At 35.0% G+C, this 24,134-nt stretch overlaps 1 protein-coding gene across 1 annotated transcript; it reads left to right on the plus strand.

Moving 5' to 3' along the window:
* Positions 1-24,134, plus strand: LOC136031396 (large ribosomal subunit protein uL30-like). Its single transcript, XM_065710936.1, has 6 exons — positions 1-115; positions 9,885-10,008; positions 12,746-12,921; positions 15,242-15,489; positions 21,133-21,230; positions 23,980-24,134. Exons 1-6 carry the CDS (start codon positions 102-104, stop codon positions 24,088-24,090), a joined length of 771 nt encoding a protein of 256 aa, XP_065567008.1. The 5' UTR covers positions 1-101; the 3' UTR covers positions 24,091-24,134.

A 24,134-nucleotide genomic window follows, 5' to 3' on the forward strand; every position in this document is an offset into this window, starting at 1 on the left:
TTTATTTACTTCAATAGTCAACAATGCCGAATAATCTGTCAACAATGGACGGCTGACTGCTGCTGAAGAAAAGATTTGTAAAATAAATCTCAACTTGAAGTATGGTTGAAAATAAGTAAGTTATCGCTTACCATCTTCGTATCTTTACACGACAAATGGATGGTTGGTATAGGGCTCATATTCTTGGCTATTGTTGTGTGGACTAAATTATAAATTATTGAAATCGTAAGTCAACTTCATTCTGTGGTCTAAATTCTGTCATGCTAAAATGGATTTCTAGCTTAGGCCTAGCTTGACAATTATGATCTTCATGAAAGGATATAGTAGTTTTATGGAAGGTAAGGGCTAGGCTTAGTAAAATAAGTCGACCTTGGAAACAGCATATTCTCTGTTCATATTCACCTCACTTTAACTTAGGCTATAGCACACCCTGGTCCATATCAAACAGAGCATAATTTGGTAAAATTCTAGTTAATTAACTTCTTGCTATCTCAGAAAGGGTTTAGGTTAGGAAAATGAAACTTTCAGGGATGAATCTAGAGACTAAAGTATGTCCCAGGAAGGTATTTTAAAGCAACTACCTCCACTCCTTTTCCCTCTAGAGGGCCCTGACCTTTGATGACCTTTAAAAATATGTGTGGTATAACAGTGAAAGCTTCCAAAATAGATCTTGTGCTTAATTGAAGTACAACAAAATTGTTTTCAGCTTCATAACTTTGCTCAATTCCATTTTATAAGGCTTTAAAGATATGCAAATACATTTCCTAAATTTTGAAAAAAAAACATTGATATGGCTCAAAATTCTATTCAAATAACAGGAATTGCTGAACAAAAGGCAGAGAAAAAGCAACTAATAACTGAAAATTAAGGTAAAATGTTGTTTTGTCAAAATTTCAATAGGTATAGACCTGTCATGTAGGCAAATTTCAGGGCCCTAAAGGAGCAGAGGTGGGTACTTTAAAATACCTTCCCAGGACATACTTTAGCCTGTCAACCCATCCCTGAAAGTTTCATTTTCCTACCTTAAACCCTTTCTGAGATAGCAAGAACTCAATTAACTAGAATTTTGCCCATAATTTTAAGAAATAGACCTACTCTAGTTTGTATAGTCTCAAAATTAAGAGCCAATCTACTTTTGAAAGACAATGCTGTAATTGATAGTATCCATTTTCTATGTGATGAATTAGGCAAATATATTTTTCATTTTATTGATTTATGAATAATGCAAATGTACTGCTTGACACCTTTTTTATTCTCTTTACAAATATAATAATTGCTTCTCTTGCAATTTCAAAATTAAGCTCTTTTTGAACCTTTGAAAATGACCTAAAAATTTCTAGTTTTTGGGTATTAACAAGGCTTTCCCCACAGCATTGATTTATCATGACTAAGTTAGATCAAATGTTCAAAACAATTTTTTCATTTCCATCCACTAGCCTATGTTTCTTCTGTTGGCTTTGATATTTTTTCAACATATAGGTAAAACAGCAGTTTTTAAGCAGCCTAACAGAGCAAGTAGAGAATATGGCAGATTTGTTTAAATTTTTGAATCAACTTAATCTTAACTAATCAATGTTTGTGACTTATAAAAGTTTTACATAATGGATTTAGGCCTATAATGAAATTGTAAGTTTGAAGCAAATATTATAACCCATTTTTATGTCCATAAAATATAGAATGAAATTTTTATTTTCAAGGGTCCTAAAAGGGCTTGAAACTAAATTTACAATAAAAGCAATTATTTTATTCAGAAAGAGCATAAAAATTTATCTAGTGGTATGATCAATGTCAGTAATATGAACAACAAAGTATTTACTGTGAATTTAAGATTTTTACAGTGTCAAAGTGGTGATTATTCCACAAGACTATTATAGGAGATCACTGGTGCCTCAAGGCATTAAGGATAAATAAGACAAGTTAAAGACTTGTCATCTGTGAAATCTTATAAGCTAGAAATTAGGAAAGGGTAAAAATATCACTGCCTATATACCATCATTAATTGTGAAATAATGGGAATTGTTAGGTAAATTTAAGGTAAATATATTGCCATATTTGAAAAATGATTATAGCATATTGATTGAAGTGGAAGCTATTATAAAAATTGATCAATACAAAAATATATCATATCATAAAATACAGTATGAGGTTATTATTATAGTAGGTTCCTATGGTCCTGTGTATATTCAAGAGTTATATATAGTGCAATGTCATTACATGGTGCAATTACAGTTATATATGGTGCAATTGTCATTACCTTAAATTGCATTTGCCAGCAAGATAAGGTGGTAGATCCTCCTGTAGGTTCTTGCTGGTGGTATGTGATGTAATTATGTTGGCTTAACTTCCCAATCCAGCCTCAACTTATTAGTATAGTGGGAATGGTAGCAACCATTATGAAACAGTTTGTGGTAACAAACTGTAGTAAGGAGTGACCCTGCTCAATAGTAAACAAAACTTTAAAAAAATTGGAATTTTGATGCTAAAATATACATCAAAAGAATCAGATTTTCATTCTGATTTTAAATATATAAGTTTCATCAAATTTAGTCTTTGTCATCAAAAGTTATGAGCCTGAAAAAATTTGCTGTATTTTAGAAAATAGGGGAAAACACCCCCTAAAAGTCACAGAATCTTAACGAAAATCACACCATCACATTTGGTGTATCAAGAGAACCCTATATCAAAATTTTCAAGCTCCTATCTACAAGAATGTGGAATTTTGTATTTTTTGCCAGAAGACAAATCATGGGTGTGTGTTTATTTGTTTTTTTTCCAGGGGTCATTGTATTGACCAAGTGGTCCTAGAATGTTGCAAGAGGGCTCATTCTAACGGAAATGAAAAGTTCTAGTGCCCTTTTTAAGTGACCAAAAAAATTGGCAGGCACCTAGGCCCCCTCCCATGCTCATTTTTTCTCCAAAGTCAACATATCAGAATTTTGAGATAGCCATTTTGTTCTGCATAGTCAAAAACCATAATAACTATGTCTTTGGGAATGACTTACCCCTGGTGGAGGGGCTGCAAGTTACAAACCTCGACCAGTGTTTACATATAATAATGGTTATTGGGAAGTGTACAGTTGGTTTCAGGGGATTTTTTTTTTGGTTTTGGGGGTGGGGTTGAGGGGAGGGGGCTATGTGGGAGGATCTTCTTTGGAGAAATATTTCATGGGGGAACGGAAATTCAATGAAAAGGGTGCAGGATTTTCTAAAATTACTATAAAAAAAACAATGAAAAAATAAACATGGAAAAGTTTTTTTAGTTGAAAGTAAACAGTAGCATTGAAACTTAAAACGAACAGAGATTATTACACATATGAGGGGTTCTAAAAATACTTTAGCATAAAGAGCAAGGTATTTAGGAGGAGATAAATACCTTGCTCTTTATGCTATAGTATTTTTATTAATTTCAACTATTTTTTCTATGGCCTCTCTGATTCAGGGGTCATTCTTAAAGAATTGGGACAAAACTTACGATTTAGGGTAAAGAACAAGGTATTAACAAGGGTACAAACCTCCTCATATACATAATAAAAATTAAAGAATATAAATGTTTGTTATGTAAGTTAATTCTTAAGTTACGTATATCTTTTACTAATAAAAAAATTTGTTAAAAATTAAAATTTATAGTTGCCTTTTTATGTAACTGAAAAATTGCATGGCAACTAGGCCTCCTTCCCCATCCCTTATTTCTCAAAATCGTCTGATCAAAACTAAGAGAAAGCCATTTAGCCAAAAAAGGAATTAATATTCAAATTTAATTTTAATAATTTATGTGTGGAGAGCCAAAATCAAACATGCATTAATTCAAAAACGTTCAGAAATTACATAAAAAAAACTAGTTTTTTAACTGAAAGTAAGGAGTGACATTAAAACTTAAAATGAACAGAAATTACTCCATATATGAAATGGGTTGTCCCCTCTGCAATCCCTTGCTCTTTACACTGAAGTTCAACTCTTTGCCACAATTCTGCTTTTTAAAACAATTAAAAGCTTTAGTGTAAAGAGCGAGGGATTGCAGAGGGGACAACCCATTTCATATATGGAGTAATTTGTGTTTATTTTAAGTTTTAATGTCACTCCTTACTTTCAGTTAAAAAACTAGTTTTTTTATGTAATATTTGAAAGCATTGAATGGAAAAATCAGTGGTACCACCCTTTTTTTTATTATAGTCTTTCCTTCTGAGCAGTCTTCATGCAATATTACCAGATATATTTACAAAAGTAGTGATCAATATATTTGGAATCAGCTTTAAAAAGACATCAAGTGGTATGCTCATCTTTTAGCTTGTGAATCAACCAAGAAAACTAATATTTACCATAATAATGCAAGTAGTTCTTGTGCTTAGCCTAGTAGTATATTTTAAGTGTAATTATTTGGTTAATATTAAGTATAAGTATAATTGGCTAATAACAAGAAACTACTCATTTAGTATTAGGTCTTACATCTGATGGGAGATCAGATAAAAAAGAAGAAATTCCCCATTTGGTTCACAGTATTACCAATTTGCAAGAATATTTCTTATATTTCTTTAAAAAAATGATGATACAAAAAAAATCCAAATGCTGGGAGGGTATTTTGTTCTTTTTTCATGGGGGGAGAGGAGGGATTACCTCAATATGGACTTATGAGTGAAAAAGGGTCCAATTCTGGTCCGTTTGGCTCTGTTGTTGAAATGGCAACTATTTAAACCCTTACACAAATATGAATTTAGAAGATCAGTTATACTCTGGGGGCCTGTTACCATTGGTGGATCAAGGGGGCAGGGGGAGAACCCTGGCTCTCCCCAATATTTTTTTGCCCCCTCTTTCTCTGTTTTTTTCTACTTTTCACTCTGTTTTTATGGCACTTGGTATTAACCAAGTGACATATAGCAATCACAAATTCTGTCAGTCTTTCTGTCTGTCAGTCCTGGTTTTGCTACTTTAGGCACTTCCAGGTAAGTTAGGACAATGAAATTTGGCAAGCATATCAGGGACGGGACCAGATTAAATTAGAAATAGTTGCTTTCCCAATTTGACCAAGTGGGGGGGGGGCTGTTAATTTGGAAAAAATTGAAGTATTTATAACTTACAAATGGTTGATCAGATCTTAATGAAATTTGATGTTTGGAAGGATAGTGTGTCTCAGAGCTGTTACTTTAAATCCTGACTGGATCTGGTGACATTGAGGGGAGTTTGGGGTGGGGGAACCAAAAATCATGGAAAATGCTTAGATAGGACGGATCAAGATGAAACTTGGTGGGAAAAATAAGCAGAAGTCTTAGATACATGATTTACATAATTGAAATGGATCTGCTCTATTGGGGTGGTGGTGGTTAATTCTTAAAAATTAGAAAAAATGACATATTTTTAACTTATGAAGGAGTGATTGGATCTTCATGAAACTTCATATTTAGAAGGACCTCGTAAGTCAGATCTCTTATTTTAAATCTCAACCAGATCCAGCATCATTGGGGGAGGGGGACCAGAAATCTTAGAAAATACTTAAAGTGGAGAGATCAGGATGAAACTGGATGGGAGGAATAAAAACCTGTCTAAGATACATGACTGACAAAACTGGACCAGATCTGCTCTCTTTGGTGGAGTGGGGGGGGGGGGTAATTTTGAAAATTAAGGTATTTGTAACTTACAAAAAGGGTGACCAGATCTTAATGAAATTTGATATTTAGAAGGAACATGTGCTTTAAAGCTCTAATTTTATCTGACCAGATCCTGTGACATTGGGGGGAGTTGGAGAGGGACACCGGAATTCTTGGAAAATGTGAAATGGGGTATTTTTATCTTACAAATAGGTGGTTGGATTTTAATGAAATTTGATAATTAGAAGGAATTAGTGTCTTGGAGCTCTTATTTAAAATCCCAACCAGATCTTTTGACATTGGGGGGAGTTGGAGGGGGAAATCTTGGAAACACTTGGAGTGGAGGAATTGGGATGAAGCTTGGTGGATAGAATAAGCAAATGTCCTTGATACTTGATTGATGTAACTTTACTGGATTTGCTCTCTTTGGGGGAGCTGGTGGGAGGGGCTCAGTGATTTGGCGAGTTTGGTACTTCTGGACATGCTAGGATGATGAAAATTGGTAGGCGTGTCAGGGAGCTGCACAAATTGACTTGATAAAGTCGTTTTCCCAGATTTGACCATCTGGGGGGACTAAAGGGATAGGAAAAATTAGGTATTTATAACTTACGAGTGGGTGATTGGATCTTAATGAATTTGATATTTAGAAGGACATCATGACTCAGAGCTCTTATTTTAAATCCTGACCAGCATTAAGCCTCTGATGGTCCTTTTAAATCAATCTATTGATTCTTAGAATTTTGTTGGAGCTCATACCATATGAGCTCTTGGCTCTTAGGTCTTCTTGCCTTTTCACAAGTGCCATACGAGCTCTTAGCTCTTATTTTTTTAATTTGTTATTTTGGTCAATCATTGACACCCTTGTCAAATTTGGCCCCCATCAATATTTTGCTTTCAATCCATCTTTGCCTGTGACTTTACTTCTTTACCTGTTATTAAGTATTCATGTATCTCTGGTTATGGTCTCTGCTAGATATATACTTCCAGAAAGTTTCTTTCCTGTCTTAGGCTAGCCATTATATATGGTAAGGTCTTAGGGTATGGGGACATTTTTCTATTGTGTTCTGCAGTTTCACATTTGTATAGGTGTTGGGCTGTGCATTTTTGCAATACCTGCTGCTCTGTTTGTGGAATGATTTTTACATTAAAGTTAGTCAAGTCTTTTTCCAGTGGTAGCCATGGCTTTCAACTTTTCAACAAGCACCTTATGCCTAGTTCTGTCTTCTCTTGACATACGACTGTAGAAACAGATTTCTGACTTCAGCTGGGACGAGTTTTTGATAATGGTATGTTTGATCAGGACTGTAGGTATAAAAATAAGTAGCAGGGAGATCTTTGAATTGATTCACTGGCAATAGGGAGCCCAGGGGAGGTAGACATTTCATGCTATAGAAGTTAGGAAGGGATGGGAGGCCATACTGGGGCTCTAAATTGTTACTAACTTACATGTTGTCTTCTGTAGTAATAGGAATACCATAAGCAGCTAGGTTATTTTTCTGCTGCTCTATGTTTGTTTTGTTACATACTAATTCAGTTAAATTGGTTTGCACTTGGTTGCTGATATCCATTCTTAGGTTGTTTCTTCCTGCCTTTGCTGCATCATAAATAATTTATTTAACTTCAGTGACATTGCACTTTGACTGTATTGTAAGCTCAATTGTTTCTAATTGGCTTTAATTGCTTCTATGTTGCTGTTCAGTCTCTTGGATAATGTACCAATTTGCTGGGATAGACTTGTTTTTAAGGCAAAGATAGCAGTTGCAACAATTTTTGTTACATCATCCATGGTAGCAGTAACTGGATTAGCTTGAAGTGTTTGGTGGGTTAACTTTACATAGGATGCATAACCATTGACAATCTATTTTGGACATAATTTCATTAATTAGGCTGTACTCTAGCTTATAGTGGTTATACATAGGAGATAACACAAAAAATATCAAAAATGTCATCATCTCACAATTTGGTTTTGTTACACCAAACCACAATTTGGTTTGGGTAGCTGCTACTGAAGTGATTATTTATTTTAAAGCAGGAATTTATGAAAAATCAAATCATATATTTTTTTTTTCTAGCCTTCCTCTGTCCAATAAGTAACCTTAACTGATATTAGGTAGGGGCAGATCTGGAGCAAAATATTGTGGAAGGGGTGGGGCAAAATGTAACAAGGGTGCCAATAAGCATTGGGGGGGGGGGGTAATGCAACAAGGGTGCCATTAACTGACTGGGGTGTGAATGCTGGCTAATGTAAGAAGTATCATTGAAGTTCCAACTACCAATGATTAATAATGTATTGCACCTTGGGTTTTAAAGATGGTCTTAAGTGTGATATTACATAAAAAAAAACTAGTTTTGTTTAACTGAAAGTAAGGAGCGACATTAAAACTTAAAATGAACAGAAATTACTCCGTATATGAAATGGGTTCTCCCCTCCGCAATCCTTCGCTCTTTACGCTAAAGCTTTTAATTGTATTAAAAAGCAGAATTGTGGCAAAGAGTCAAACTTTAGCGTAAAAAGCGAGGGATTGTGGAGGGGACAACCCATTTCATGTACGGAGTAATTTCTGTTCATTTTAAGTTTTAATGTCGCTCCTTACTTTCAGTTTAAAAAAAAACTAGCTTTTTTATGTAATTTCTGAACGTTTTTGAATTTGTGCATGTTTGATTTTGGCTCTCCACACATAAATTATTAAAATGAAATTTGCATATTAATTCTTTTTTTGGCTAAATGGCTTTCTCTTAGTTTTGATCAGACGATTTTGAGAAATAAGGGATGGGGAAGGAGGCCTAGTTGCCATGCAATTTTTCGGTTACATAAAAAGGCAACTATAAATTTTAATTTTTAATGAATTTTTCAATTAGTAAAAAATATACGTAACTTAAGAATTATCTTACATAACAAACTTTTATATTCTTTAATTTTTATTATGTATATGAGAGGGTTTGTACCCTCGTTAATACCTCGTTCTTTACACTAAATCGTAAGTTTTGTCCCAATTCTTTAAGAATGACCCCTGAATCAGAAAGGCCGTAGAATAAATAGTTGAAATTACTAAAAATACTATAGCATAAAGAGCAAGGTATTTATCTCCTTCTAAATACCTCGCTCTTTATGCTAAAGTATTTTTAGAGCCCCTCATATGCGTAATAATCTCTGTTCGTTTTAAGTTTCAATGCTACTCTTTACTTTCAATTGAAAAAAACTTTTCCATGTTTATTTTTTCATTGTTTTTTTTTATAGTAATTTTAGAAAATCCTGCGCCCTTTTCATTGAATTTCTGTTCCCCCATGACATATTTCTCCATGGAAAGATCCTCCCATATAGCCCCCTCCCCTCAACCCAACCCCCAAAACCAAAAAAAAAAATCCCCTGAAACCGACTGTACACTTCCCAATAACCATTATTATATGTAAACACTGATCGAAGTTTGTAACTTCCAGCCCCTCCCCCAGGGACTGTGGGGGAGTAAGTCATTCCCAAAGACATAGTTATTATGGTTTTTGACTATGCGGAACAAAATGGCTATCTCAAAATTTTGATCTGTTGACTTTGGAGAAAAAATGAGTGTGGGAGGGGGCCTAGGTGCCCTCCAATTTTTTTGGTCACTTAAAAAGGGCACTAGAACTTTTCATTTCCGTTAGAATGGGCCCTCTCTGCGACATTCTAGGACCACTTGGTCGATACGATGACCCCTGGAAAAAAAAAACAAACAAATAAACATGCACCCGTGATTTGTCTTCTGGCAAAAAATACGAAATTCCACATTTTTGTAGATAGGAGCTCGAAAATTTTACTACAGGGTTCTCTGATACGCCGAATGCGATTGTGTGATTTTCGTTAAGATTCTGTGACTTTTAGGGGGTGTTTCCCCCTATTTTCTAAAATAAGGCAAATTTTCTCAGGCTCGTAACCTTTGATGACGAAGACTAAATTTGATGAAACTTATATATTTAAAATCAGCATGAAAATCTGATTCTTTTGATGTATATTTTAGCATCAAAATTCCGTTTTTTAGAGTTTCGTTTACTGTTGAGCTGGGTTGCTCCTTACTACAGTTCGTTACCACAAACTGTTTGATTTCAGTTCTTAGGAAGGATTCTATTCCTTTCCCCCCTACGATTAGTCAGAAGAACTTGGCCTTCAGAAGCATTTGAAAAAAATGCTCACTAACATACATTGTGATTTCCCTCTGCCCTCTTGATGGTCAAACCTTCTGCAATCCACCTAAAATTTTGTCTGTTGTTATGCTGTACAAGAAAGTTGAAAAATCTATTAATTTCAGATCTTAATTTTTTTTATTTATTTAGGGAGAAACCTTCAGGGGGTGCCTTGGCAGGTGCTACTAAGCTACCAACAGTTCCTGAGACCCTTCTTAAAAGGAGGAAGAAGCTCCAAGAAAGCAAGGCTCTTACAACTAAAAAGGCTATTGAGGTTTGTTTTTACATTAATTTTTGTGATTTGTATCATGTCTTGGAAAATATAACTTTTCTTTGGAAACCAATTAACACAGGAAAACGTTTGCAGTAAAAGTCAAAAATCAACAATTTGTATTTACCCTCCCTCCCCTAACCACCCTATAAAAAAATACTGGTGCCTGGGTAGGTTGTGCTGCTATATTTGCCATATTTGGCTGAGCCAGAAAGTATAGGAAAATGATAAGAAAGGGAAGTCTGCATGCTCAACAGAGCTTATTGCAATTACTTTTATAACTCAATGAATAAGTTTAATTATTGTGCTACAATTATTGAATACAGTTTTAAAATCAAAATAAATATATATATATATATATATATATATATATATATATATATATGTATATATATATATATATATTGCATATGCACAGAACCCTTGAAACTAAGCAAAAGTATTGTTAGCTTATACTACTAGATAAATATTCCAAGAATTTTTCTGCAAAAAGAGGAATTGAGTTCTGAAGTACAATAAGCAAATAATTAACTGAAATTGGCTTTAATAGGTACCTTTGTATACTTTTCAATAATTGGAGCTGGCTATTGAATGCCAAAAAATATAAAATCAATTGCAATAAGCTTATTGCAATTGTTGTCTAGTACTACCAGGCAAAATCAGGGTTTATAATAAAAACAAAGAAAAGGGCCTCTTGAAAAGAGGCCCTTTTCAAGAAAAGATCCATATAGGTTTTAGAAGGTGCTGAATCCCCAGATTATCAACTTTCTGGTCATCCTAGAATTGCTGAATCTACTGAAGTACTATAGAGGGGTAGGCAGCCTGCAAAAATTGTTGTAAGGAGTTTCTATGGTTCGAATTTTCTCCAGAAAAAGATGTAATCCAGAAAAACTGAAGGAAATATGAGCATTACTGAATTAAGCAGTTTGGTTGTTGTTGGACTTGCAGGGAGAGGGTGTTGCTACCCTGCCCTGTTGAATTGAATCAATTTGTATTAGGAAAATGCATTATAAAAGATATAAAAAAACGAACTGGCCAGCCATGACAAAAACAAAGAAATGAATATAAAGATAACAAACGGGTCTTTGGCAAGTAAATGAAATCAAAGAGAACAAAAAATCAAAGGAATATTTTGCTCATATAGGCTACAACGAAGTGTCTTCAGCATAGAAAAAAAAACAACCTAGAAACTAAAGCTAAAAAAAACGAAAAAAAAAATGTAAAACTAAAATAGACTGAAAAGTAAATACACTTGCTTGCATATACCATTGGGAGCTAACTTCATGAAACCAGAAAAGTAATTGAATTAGTTATTTTTCTGGTTTCTTGAAGGTAGCTGCCAATTGTTTTCTATTTTTTGTTCTCTTCTTTTTCATTTACTGGCTATAGACCCGTTTCTCATCTTTATGTTCATTTCTTTGTCTTCGGGAAATGTATTAAAACTGGATGTAAGGAAAATACCTCACAAATAGGCTGTCAAATCCTTTTTTTTCTATAAGTTTATCCAAGGTTTTCAAGTCAGATATAAAAACTTTTAATTGACAAATCAGAGAAAATAAAGCCAATTTTAGTGTAATTTATTTCTCTATCGCAAGAACAACAAGGTTTGGTCATTTTCATTGAGCCATTGCAATTAGTTGTGTAAAACTTTTTGCCATCAAAATATTGTAATAAAGTTGCTTTGGAAATATTAAAACTGAACGACATGTGCTAAAAGTGGCCTTTGTTAGTATTTCCCTATCAGCAATGAAACTAGCTTTCTCCAATTTGTTCGTTACCTGTTGAAAAAAATATGAAAGTTTTATAGTAATTCTGATTTCCAACATTCCTCCTCAAGCTGAAAAAAAAAGATTGAAGTGGTAATCCTGACCTTGAAGAGAAGACTGAATTACCTGTTAGTAGTTTTTGCCTTTCTCTATAGGAAGTTTCAAAGCAAATACGATTTCCAACATTAATCTCGAAATTTTAAGGAATGTCAAAAAAAACTGCTGAATTTTGATGTGACAAATAAGTGTATATAACGATAAAAGAATAACTTGTAAAGACTGGCGGTATCTGATGAACCCTGGATAATAACATTTGTCTAATTTATTTGTTTTATTTTGGCTTTTATATATTATTGACAGTAATTAATTGTCTATTATATTGAGTATACTTTTGTATTAGGTCCTTTATTTTTTTTTTACTTCTTTCCTTTTCTTAGTTAAGATAAGCTGTCTTTTCCCTGTCTATTCTATGGGTGGTGGTCTTTGGCTGTTTTTTTCTTGAAATCTGGGATATTATATAAGAGTGTTTTCATTCAAGTTTATATTTTCTGTAGTATCAACAAAGGTAGCAGTTCTTTTTCTATATTCTCCTTTGCTTTTAAACTTCTCTTTAATTTTTAATGCTATTTCTTGCTTTGTTCTCTGACTTAATTTTTTTTTTCGTTAGATTCTGACAACCATCCTATAATTTAACCATATAAACTTAACGGGATCAGTAGGTGGTTTATGTTACTGAATAAATCGAACCTGTCAATCTTGTCGATTTGAAATATTTCTTGTCTGCTATAGTTTATGGACTGTTATTACACACGGTACTTAAAAATCCAAGTTCTAGTTGCAATTAAAAACACGTCAACAGCTAAAAACACATTAAAATTGCAATCCGAAGCAAATTAAATAGTATCAAGTGATATTTTCACTTGTACTGCCCATTGAATGAATGCGATTTTTTAATAGACTCCATCCTTATATAGTACTTGAGAGCTCGTCGTGCCCGTCGAGTAGAGATCTTCAAAAGAGCCGAAAAATTCGCCAAAGAATACAGAGACAAAGAGCGGGATGAAATCAGACTTAACAGAGAGGCTAAGAAGGAAGGCAACTTCTATGTTCCAGCTGAATCTAAGTTGGCATTTGTTATCCGAATTCGAGGGTATGTTTTTAAGATTTCTTAGAGATTATATTTATTTTCTAGTTGTCAAAAAAGTTTTTTTTTCTAGTTGTCAAAAAGAAAAAAGTATTTTCTAGTTGTCAAATGCAAAAAAGAATGTTTATTTTTAGTAGTAACAGTCACAAAGAGTGTAATCCCAAGTAAAAAGTCTCCTTAGTTTTTTTTTTAATTTTCACCGGAATATTTGACGGCCTTCTGCAGAGAAATGTCAGCCAGAAGTGGAGTCGTGTAATTGGCTATCCTTCGCCACAGGGATGTACTTATGATGAAGTATAACCTTATACTTATGGTGGATAGATTTAACATTTGGCAGAAGTGGTTAAAAAATTTTTTCATGCAACAGTGCCTACATTTGTAAACCAATATGAGGGAGAGTAAGGAAATTCTTTATTACCCTTCTGTGTAGGTACTACATTAGAGCGAGTAGCCTATTTCAGCCCCAAATATATCTATTCTGTGAAATCGTCATGTGACCTAGCAACGTCGAAATAACCATGTCAGGTTATTGTATGGTACATCCATCATCTGTTCATTATTGTATTTTGTAATTCCTAGATGAAAATAATGCAATAAGAAATCAATTTACAGACAGAAATCTTTCGTGTTTGAAACTCAGTGTGAGGGCCAAGTACCGTCCGGCCATCAAATATACTTGGACTCGAGGACAGTTGCTCCTTTTTCAAATGCTCATTTGACCATACAAAGGATCAGTACCACCAGCAGACTAAGCACAAATGAACCCCCATCCCTCCTTCCCCTCTTATCACTTATATTAACAACTGCAAAATATCGAGAGTGAAATTTAAAAACGAGAAATATTTTTTTTTCAAAGAAGGATGCAATTTTTTTCACGTCGTACACAAAAGTCAAGCAATGAGGACTAATTGTAGAATATGCACAAAGAATGATGATGTTAAGGAAAAAGGGGACAAAGGGGATTAATTGGCATGGTAGCGTTTAACTGGAACATGATCATTTGAAGACTTTCGTAAGTGCCTTTTTAACCTCCAACCTTGGGCCAGAACATACGTCCGATAGTCCGATTGAGTGAGAGGCAAATCTGCCATAAGCCCTTATTAGTATTGTATAAAAATGAAGTCAGTTCATTTGTCAATAGATAAGTCTATCATCCGTCCAGGCGTCATTCCTAGGACAGAAGAACTAAGGTAGATAGTCATAGAACCTATAGTTTTCCAAGCGTTTGGTTAATGGGACTTGAGAGGATTATTGTTCAATTCTTGGTTTTAAATGGTAGAAAGAATTTGGCAATAATTTTTTTTAGACAGTCAAAACTTCTGCCTCTATTTCCACGAAATTTTGGCTCGTGCTTTCTAAAGACAACCGTCCTATAAAAAGAAATAATTATAAAATTTTTACTCAGAAGAAAAAGTAGGCATTCCTTTATTTCTTGAAAATAAAGATACGAAACAAAAATAATTTTCATGATCTATTTTTTTAATGAAAACACCAAAAAAGTATTTTGCAAAATTCTTGACAGACACCAACAAAAGAAAGTCAAGAATAAAGACACAAAAAGGAATTGCAAGTTGCAAGAAAATGCTTTGTAAAGACAGCCAAATTTCGTAAAAAGATATTTTGAATGTAGCCTAAATGTGCTGAAGTTATATCGTTGGTAATTATCGACGAAATTTGTATCTATAATAATGAATTTGCACTTACACTTTTATTTAATCGTCTTGTGTTAATGTTATGCGAGCGAATGTTTTTCGAATTTATTCTAGTATTATTATGCGAATTCTATTGTTATTAAATTATATGGTACTTGTGCATTATTCGGTACACACTCGAGAATGTGGATCTACAGCTAAGATAATAACCGATTTTTGGCAGGCAGTATCCGAAAAAAAACAGCTTAGGCTCAGTTGAAATCTACGTTGTAGGTGTATTTTTTATTGAATATTTAATAGATAGAAATAGTATTTTGATTGGGTTAGGTATTTAATATAATGCTTTCTGAGACCACCCTTTCTGAGACCAAAATTTTATAATTTTGTTGCTAAATTATTGTATTTCTACCATATTTTGGTATATTTCATAATGATTAACCAAAATTCATTTCTCAAGTGTGTTCCGAATAATACGCAAGTACGAATTATAGTACCTAAGAAAAGAACCTTGACTGAGACCCCAACAAAGGAAATTTTCGAATAACAACACAAAAAATGCGCAATATTTGGAGTTAATAAAAACAAAACTTTTCAAACATAAAACCTCCTCCCATTACATTTACAGATTTTTTTTTATAGTTCATTCATTGCTATTTTTATGTTTGCAATTTTAGTATTAACCAAGTGGCGCCCAAAGTGAAGAAAACGCTTCAGCTCCTTCGTCTTCGCCAGATTAACAATGGTGTCTTCGTGAAATTGAACAAGGCAACAATGAACATGCTGAGGATTGTCGAGCCATACATCGCTTACGGTTACCCCAATTTGAAATCCGTTAGGGAGCTTATCTACAAGAGAGGTTTTGCCAAGGTTCGACAGAGGCGAATCCCCATTACCAGCAATGATATTGTTGAAAGAAAATTGGGTAGGTGCTCAGTTCGTGCTCATTCAAATTTTTCTTTATCTTACTACTACTTGTGGTACTTGAAAAGAATGGGATGAGAGCATAATATTCCTAAATTGTTTATAGGAAAAGATTTTTTATGTTTTGAATTTATCCCTCCTGAGAATACAAACCAAGCCACCCGAGAATAGCATAGTTGCGGACCTTCCTTTTCTACCCCTATCTTTCCAAAGCTTCGCTCCTTACTTCCTCCTGGGGAGTATTAATTTCGTTTAATTCCTCCCTTGAGACCTGTTCTATCCCTCTCGGGAGCGATCTGCTTTTCTTTTGGCCCAATGTAGATGGCTGAAAGTAACAATCTTTGGCAATCTGTCATCCGTAAAACGTGTCCTGCTCAACTGAACCTTTATTGTTTTTCTGACAAGATTTGATTAGCAGAGCTTGTTTGACATACGGTCATTCAAACTGGTACCTAATACTCCTTAGATAATCCCCAAATTATTATATAATTAGATTATTAAATAATTCATTAGATTTTAGATAATTTGATAAATCTTCTTCTGCCTTTTGAAGCACCCACTTTTCAGACCCATACTCGAGCTTAGCTTCCAATATTTTAATCTTGGTTCTCAGACTTATCCCCTATTCTTCCAAACACCTGACCTTGGTTATTCTACTTCCTAGCACCTGCCACCTTTTACTTAAAACACCGCCCAGATAAGTTATGCTATCTGCTTGATCGATCTTCTCGTTACCCAACGCTGACTCTTCATTCATTCTTAGGCTAAGGGACTTGGTCTTCTTTACACCAATTTTCAAACCTGTTCTTGCATCCTGAGCTCTCAAAACCTCCAATAATGCATTCATTTTGCCAATATTTTTTTCTGAGATATTCTAATCATCTGTAAAATCTAAGTCTAACGAGTTTTACCTCTGCATTTGATTCCGTGCTTTTCCATAACTTTTGATGTGTTCCGAAGGCCAAATTTAATAAAAATAATCCATATCATGCTGTTAATCTCCAGAAAATGAGTAATAAGTTCAGCTCAAACGATTTTAAATCTCCCGATGAAACTTCCTGTATAAGACATGCCAGTATTGAAGGAACTTGTCTTGATCAGTTTAACCAGAGCCGTTTCTAGGGTTGGTGGCTCCCGGGGAAAAATTCTTACAACGCCCAATATAAGACTCAAATATAAGCAAAATAAAGTCGAATCTGAGTAAAAAATTCGATCATAGTGGGCAACCCCACCGCTGCCCCCCCCCCCATTCACGGCGCCCAGGGCAGATAGGCCTGGTAGCCCTCCTTTGAACGTCTCTGAGTGTAAACTTGTTCTTGCTGAGAGTCTTTGCAAGAAAGCTAGCAGGAAGGATTTTATAGTCACACGGCAGTCAATTGCCACATGGAATTTTTTCCCTAGCAGTAGTGAACTGGAATTTCCTATTTCTTACGATTTTCGGTTAGTTTTTTTCGCTAAATTCCATCTGTGCGACTTAAATAACTCGTAAGGGCCTTGCTCATGCTGATATGTCCTCAGAAGAAAACTTGTATGCATGATTGTATATTAAATAACTTTAGTTGGCTATCCGTTACCACAGGAAATATTTTCTCAGCAGCAGCAGTCCAGAGAACACTTAAAATCTGTTAAGCTGTGAACAAGATAACTGCCAGGGCTAGAGCCACATCTTTATGGCTAGGGCTACAGTTATGTCTGTTATTTTACTGTTGTGTTATAAAAAGAAAGAAACTGCTGTTGTGTCGGCTGACTTCACAAGCATTATGCTTAATATGTCAACTATCAGCCTGTAGCAACTGATTCTTTTTTCTTTTCTGTCTTACGTGAGACATAAAGTAAACTCAGACATCAGTGACTGATCGTGGTTGTCGAAGTATATTTTCTTTCTTTTGTTTCCTTTTCTTGTTTTTACTCTGTCTTTTTTTGGGCGTGGCCATTTTTTTTTGTTATAAATAGAATGAAGGAATGCCTCATCTCTGAAGTTTCACGTGATGAGTTGCCTGTTATTGTGAAAATGTGTTGTTTTTTTTTCGTCTGTTACGTCTTGATTGATTAGAAAACCAGCTTGAGCATAATATTATTGATTTCAACACACAAGAGAGTATAGCTCTGAATCATCTTTTGCACACATTTATCTAGGATGGGACAAATCAGAATGGGTTTTGGCGATGTTTGTTCATCTTGGGCTTACTTTCTTTTTTTTTTCTTTTTTTTTTGAAGATCAGAAGTAGTACAGATTCCCATATTTCTGTGAAAAGTGATTTCTCTCAAGCACTATCAAAACGTGGAAGGATGTGGCTGTTCAGGGTAGGGGGAGGATGGGTGTTATGACCAAGATATTGTAAAGGTGATTACATTACTCATTTGCTAGTTTTCATACTGCTATTTTTTTTGGGGGGGGGAATTTTGCCTCGAGCTCCACCAACCCTGGGGAAGGATATTTTCTGTGTACATTGAGTTGGATGTTTTGTCCTGGATGCATAGGACTTTTCGTGGCTCAATGAGGAATCAGCTTTAATAGCTCAAATAGCCTTATTTGCTTCCTTAATTTTAAACGGTACATAAAGTGACTTTGACAATGGTCAGTAAATGTGATTCATGGGTGGGTATATTGTTGGGCATTGTCGAGTAACAAAGTAATTGTTGGGAGCAGCACTGGAGGGATAATATTGTTGCTGTTGATGTGAACCTTGCTTAATTAGGAAAGAAACATAAAACGGCTGTTACCCTGGCTGATTTTTTTTAGCATTGTAAGTTTTCACATGCTTATCGTGCCAAATATCAGCCTATAGCAACTGTTTTCTTTTTGTCTTCTGCCTCATGTGAGACAAGAAGTAGACACGGAAAACGACACATCTGTAAAACTTCCTTATGAGGAGTTGCCAAATATTTGATACGGTGTGTGAGAATTTAACTCGTACTGTGTACTGGCTAGCCTTTTTTTTTTTTTTTTTTTTTTTTTTTTTTTTTTTTTTTTTTTTTTTTTTTTTTTTTTGCTAAGCATAATAGTATGCTAGTAACAACTAGAAAGGCTCATTTATGTTTGATGTTATATTAACTCATATCTCTATGTTACGCGGGGTATTTGTGTGTTATAGCGACCACACTCAAGAAGTGAAGTTAGATTAATCATAATGAAATATTCCAAAATCTGATGAAAATATCGTACTTTCGTAACAAAACTATGGAAGCTACAACAGAGAATTATGGAAAGCAGGCCGCCCAGAGCGTATTATATTAAATACCTAGCCAAATGTATATTAAATATAATTTAATTATAGTATACCTGCATAGTAGTTTGTCTCATTCAAGCTAAGCTGATTGTCCACAAGTGCACATAGAGGAAATGGTTTTACGGAATATCAAAAACAATAGTGTGGTCGCTATACTACACAAGTACCGTTGTGCATTTGCTCATTTTGATGATATTGTAGGATTAGGCATTCCATAAATATTTGCATTAAATTGTCAAAGACATCCAAATAAGGCATTGTTTGGTGCTGGACCCTTCATAGGTCTATTCACACCTGAAAACCGCGATCCATTTATCTTTTGGCTGTTTCGAAGTTTTGAAATTTTTAGGGCAGTGCCATATTTTCGTCAGCGTTGCCTTATTCAAACATCAAAACAAATGAGTAAAATTAATTAGTTAGGTTTAATAACGCTTTTTGTCTGTAAAACTTCGAGCATTAACAATCTGTTTATTCTCAGAGACAACTAGAGCTTCAAAGGAAAGCCATAACTTGTAACATACTGTGTCGTCTTCTTATTTTTAATGTTTTATATTGGTGTTTTTTACATGCTTGTCAAGTTTTTTTCATTATTATCATACAATATTTCATAAGCCGGAATTTTAAGTATTATAGGTTATATTCTTGCTATGCTACGCACCTTCTTATAGCGATCGTTTCTTTCTGTTATATTTTGGGAGCTTCCACTAATGAAGTTAACTGCATAACACACTGAAAAGTCTTTTTTTGCTTTAATTTATTGTTTGCACTTTTTTTTTGGAAATTCTCATCGTTTACATCTTTTCACCAAATTTGCTGTTACGGGTGGGGGATTAATGGTGGAAGATAGAAACAATTTCGACCAAGGGCTGTCCTCTCAGGGGAAACCTTGGTAAAAAATGACAGACATGCATGCACATTTCTTTTTTTTGGTGGGGGGGGGGGAGAGTGTAAGGGAGGACATATGGTTATCGAAACGACAAAAATAATCGAATTAAAAAAAAAAAAACTCGAGCTTTTTGATGAAAAAATCATAGGATTTCGGGGCCTTAGTGTGGCCCCTCTTGCTGTTCACCTGCACATGAATGAGTGATTGTCGCGTACATATTGTATTTGGCTGGTTTTTAAGCATGAAGAGGTAATTATTCTTTTTGTGCTACGCACCTGCCTATAGCAACTGTTTTCATCTGTTATCTTTTGAGTTTCGTCTGAAATCTCAGTAAATGATGTCAACTACATAGATTATTGAAAAAAAAATATTTTTTTCATGTTTCTTACTCTACATAACTGGTAAGTTAAGAGAATACCTGTTCATAGGCAATCCTTTTGTTTATGTAGGTATTTACAAATGAGCAAAGGTGTGCCAACTCAAAAAAATGAGCCAACTAACAAGTCTAGCTAACAAATGAGAGAGCGTCAGACTACTAACCCCGGAGTAGCCACCTGGGTTCAAGTCCTACTATAAGATTTTGTTTCTTTGGAAAAAGTAAAGTATTGAGAACATTTTCCTTTTGGGTGAAAGTTTTTTTTTTCGTGAAGAAAAAAAACTGGACTATTTTACTCGTGCAGATGGATGCAGAATTATGTTAAATGGAAGGGGGAGGGTATTTTCTCTTTTAAAATGAGTATTTACAAAGCTCTATTTTTGATATACCTTTGCATTTTTTCACAACTAGGGGATCGAATTGAAACTTCCAGGGAGAGTTTTGTTGCAGAAAGGGGGGGGGGGGCACGTCACTTCGAATTATCCTCACAAAATCATGCACGGTACTGTTTTTCTTCTTGTGCCTATCGTTGGACAGGCTTTGCTGCTACAAACGTAATGAGGGCCAAGGGTAGGGCCGTATCCAGAAGAGGGGGCTAGGGGTTTAACCCTCTCCTGCTGAAATGTTGGTCAGATTCGTATAAACATAATAAAAATGCATAAAAACAAATTTTAATGTGTTTTTTTTTGTGTCCCCCCCCCGCTGAACGAAGAACCTGGATACGTCCCTGGTCAAGGGTAGGCCGAATCCTTTTCTATGCAACCAGCTCCTTGTTAGTCATCTGCATATGAAGTACGGATTGTTGCGCACATTTTATGTTTAGCAGGTTTGTTATGTATGATAGGCTATGTTGTTTACTTCATTTTGCACCTGCCTTCCCCCTTAGCAACTTATGTTTGAATTTCTTCTGAAACTAAATAAACGAAGTGAACAGCAGAACTTGTTTAGAAGATCCTTTGTTTTTATACTTATTCGTTTTAGCTGTTTCTAAAGTTATTTGAATTATTCTATGGTTTACAATGCCTCCGAGATTTGTAATACATAATTTATATGCGTCACTAACTACTTGATATGAATTTAGTTATTAAAATTTTTTTATTGGTATCGTCTAGGGATTTGTCTTTTGCATATAATTTTACCTTCTGCTTTTAGGTAAAGTCAATATTATTTGCCTAGAAGACTTGGTACATGAAATTTTCACAGTTGGCAGTAACTTTAAATATGCCTCCAACTTCCTTTGGCCATTCAAGGTAAGAATGTTTTCTTATTTAAAATATTACTGATTTGGTTCTTATTTTGTTGTTATATTTCCTTAAATTATTATTTTTGTAAACACAAATTTTTATATTTGTTGCAGAACCGTAGGCCTAACTGACCCCTGCCATTACTTTAGCTTCCAATGTTCTAATATTGGTTTGCCGGCTTATCTTCCTACTCTTCCAAACTTTTTTTTTAATTCTAAAACAAAAAACCTATACGTCGCCTGTTCTACTTTTAAGATCTTGTCTGTATCCGCCATCTTTACTAATAGTGCTACCTAGGTAAGTGAAGCAATCCACTTAATCGATCTTCTTGTTAGCCTACATCACTTCTTCACTTGCACTTATTCCCAATTTAAGCATCTTGTCTTCTTAACAATGATTTTCAAGCCTATTTTTGTGTACTGAACTCTCTTAAAATTAAAATCTCCTAAATCATTCATTTTGCTAGTATTTTCATCTAGGTCACTTAAAACTAGTGGTGTCTAGCCTTATCTTGGAAAATCCTAGTTAATCATTTAATAAATGGATAATTTTTGTTTTTTAATGGCACTAAGTATTTACCTAGTGACATTTAGCGATTGCAAATGTGTCGGGTCTCTCGGCCATGTCTTGTTAGTTTAGGCACTGCCAGATAAGCTAGGACGATGAAATTTGGCAGGCGTATCAGGAACCTGACCATACTAAATTAGAAATAGTCGTTTTCCCGATTCAACCATCTGGGGAGAGTGGGGGACGGTTAATTCAGAAAAATTAGAAAAAATTAGGTATTTTTAACTACGGGTGATTAGATCTTAATGAATTATGATATTCAGAAGGATATTGTGTCTCAGAGCTCTTATTTTAAATCCCGACTTGATCATGTGACATTGGGGGAGTTGGAGGGGTAAACCTAAAATCTTGGAAAACGCTTAGAGTGGAGGGATCGGGATGAAACTTGGTGGGAAAAATAAGCACAAGTCCTAGATACGTGATTGACATAACCGGAACGGATTTGCCCTCTTTGGGGGAGTTGAGGGGTGAGTTAGTTCTGAAAAATTAGAAAAAATGAGGTATTTTTAACTTACAAAGGAATGTTCGGATCTTAATGAAATTTCATATTTAGAAGGACCTCGTAACTCAGATCTCTGATTTTAAATCCAGACCGAATCTAGTGTCATTGGGGGAGTTGGGGGGGGGGGTGGACCGGAAATCTAGGAAAACGCTTAGAGTGGAGAGATCAGGATGAAACTCGGTGGGAAGAATAAGCACAAGTCGTAGATACTTTTGACATAACTAGACTGAATCTGCTCTCTTTGGGGCAGCCGGAGGGGGTTCTAATTCGTAAAAATTCGAAAAGTTGAGTATTTTTAAATTAAGAAGGGGTGATCGTTCGTGAGAAATCTTGGAAAACGCTTAGAGTGGCGAGATCGGGATGAAACCTGGTAGGTAGAATAAGCAAATGTCGTAGATACGCGATTTACGTAAAAGGACTGGATCCGTCCTCTTTTGGGGAGTTGGGGGGGTCCAGTGCTTCGGCGAGTTCGGTGCTTCTGGACGTTCTAGGACGATGAAAATTGGTAGGCATGTCAGGGACCTGCACAAATTGACTTGATAAAGTCGTTTTCCCGGATTCGACCATCTGGGGGGGGGGGCTTAAGGGAGAGTAAAAATTAGAAAAAAGTGAGGTATTTTTAACTTACGAGTGGGTGATTGGATCTTAGTGAATTTTGACATTTAGAAGGACCTTGTGTCTCAGAGCTCTTATTTTAAATACCGACCAGCATTAAACCTCTGATTTTCCTTTTAAATTAATCTATTGATTCTTAATTTTGCTAGAGCTCATGCCATATGAGCTCTTGGCTCTTCTGACCTGGTCACAAGTGCCATATGAGTTCTTATCTCTTATTTATTTACTTTTTTTACTCTAGGAAGAAGACACTTCGCTAAAAAGGTGTAACTGGTGTTTTTGTATGTTTTCTTTTAAACTAGCCTACGCTCTGTTAGCTAACCTAGGCCTAGCTATTTTCTATAGAGTAAGTCTGATAACAAATGAATGCCGACTTACAGAAAATTTCAAATTGATCGCCAATAAACTTGGATCTTTTTATTGAAATTTAGATTTAGAGAATTAGAAGTAATTTTGCTTTTAATGTTTTCAGTTCTACTGAATGACTGGTATTGTTGGTGGCGTTGATAGTTTAAATTTTTTAAATTAGTTCTGTCAACCCACTAAGTACTCAATTTGATGAATAGACTGTTTCATAGCCCCCTCCCCCTCTCATAGAGGTTTGGTTAGGTGCAAAACATGGAAAGCCATAACTATAAGCATATATCATATTTCTAAGCAAATTTGGCTTGGATCCAACCTCCCCTTGTGGATGCGCTTATGTAAATAAAACAGATAGTTTCTGGAATCCCCCTCCCCACCCCCGCCTTAAAAGAAGCAAAACCAGGATATAATCTCCTACATTTCGTCAATTTTAGCTCATTCATCTGAGCATTACCTGCTACCTCTCTTCAGTCTTATGTAGTAGATATTTTGATGATAAGGATTTAAAGACCCTTTCCTTCCCTGTTTTGACTATGAAAGATGGACTATGAACTTACTTGCGTTTTGTTTTTTTGCGTTTACTTGTTGTTTTGACTACGAACTTACTTGCTTACCCTCTATTACAGTTGTCAGTTTATCAGCTTAGCATCTGTCTACCATTTTTTGTAAGCTTAATTAGAGGTGTTCTTAATCAATTTCTATTTACAGTTGAACACACCTACTGGTGGATGGCGTGGGAAGAAAAACCATTTTGTTGATGGAGGTGACTTTGGTAACCGTGAAGAGATGATCAATGAATTGCTAAGGCGCATGGTTTAAACTAGTGCTTCTTTTGTCGGCAAATAAAATCTGTCGCCAAGTAA

The sequence above is a fragment of the Artemia franciscana genome, chromosome 9 (assembly GCF_032884065.1).
Source record: "Artemia franciscana chromosome 9, ASM3288406v1, whole genome shotgun sequence".
Classification (NCBI taxonomy): Eukaryota; Metazoa; Arthropoda; class Branchiopoda; order Anostraca; family Artemiidae; genus Artemia; species Artemia franciscana.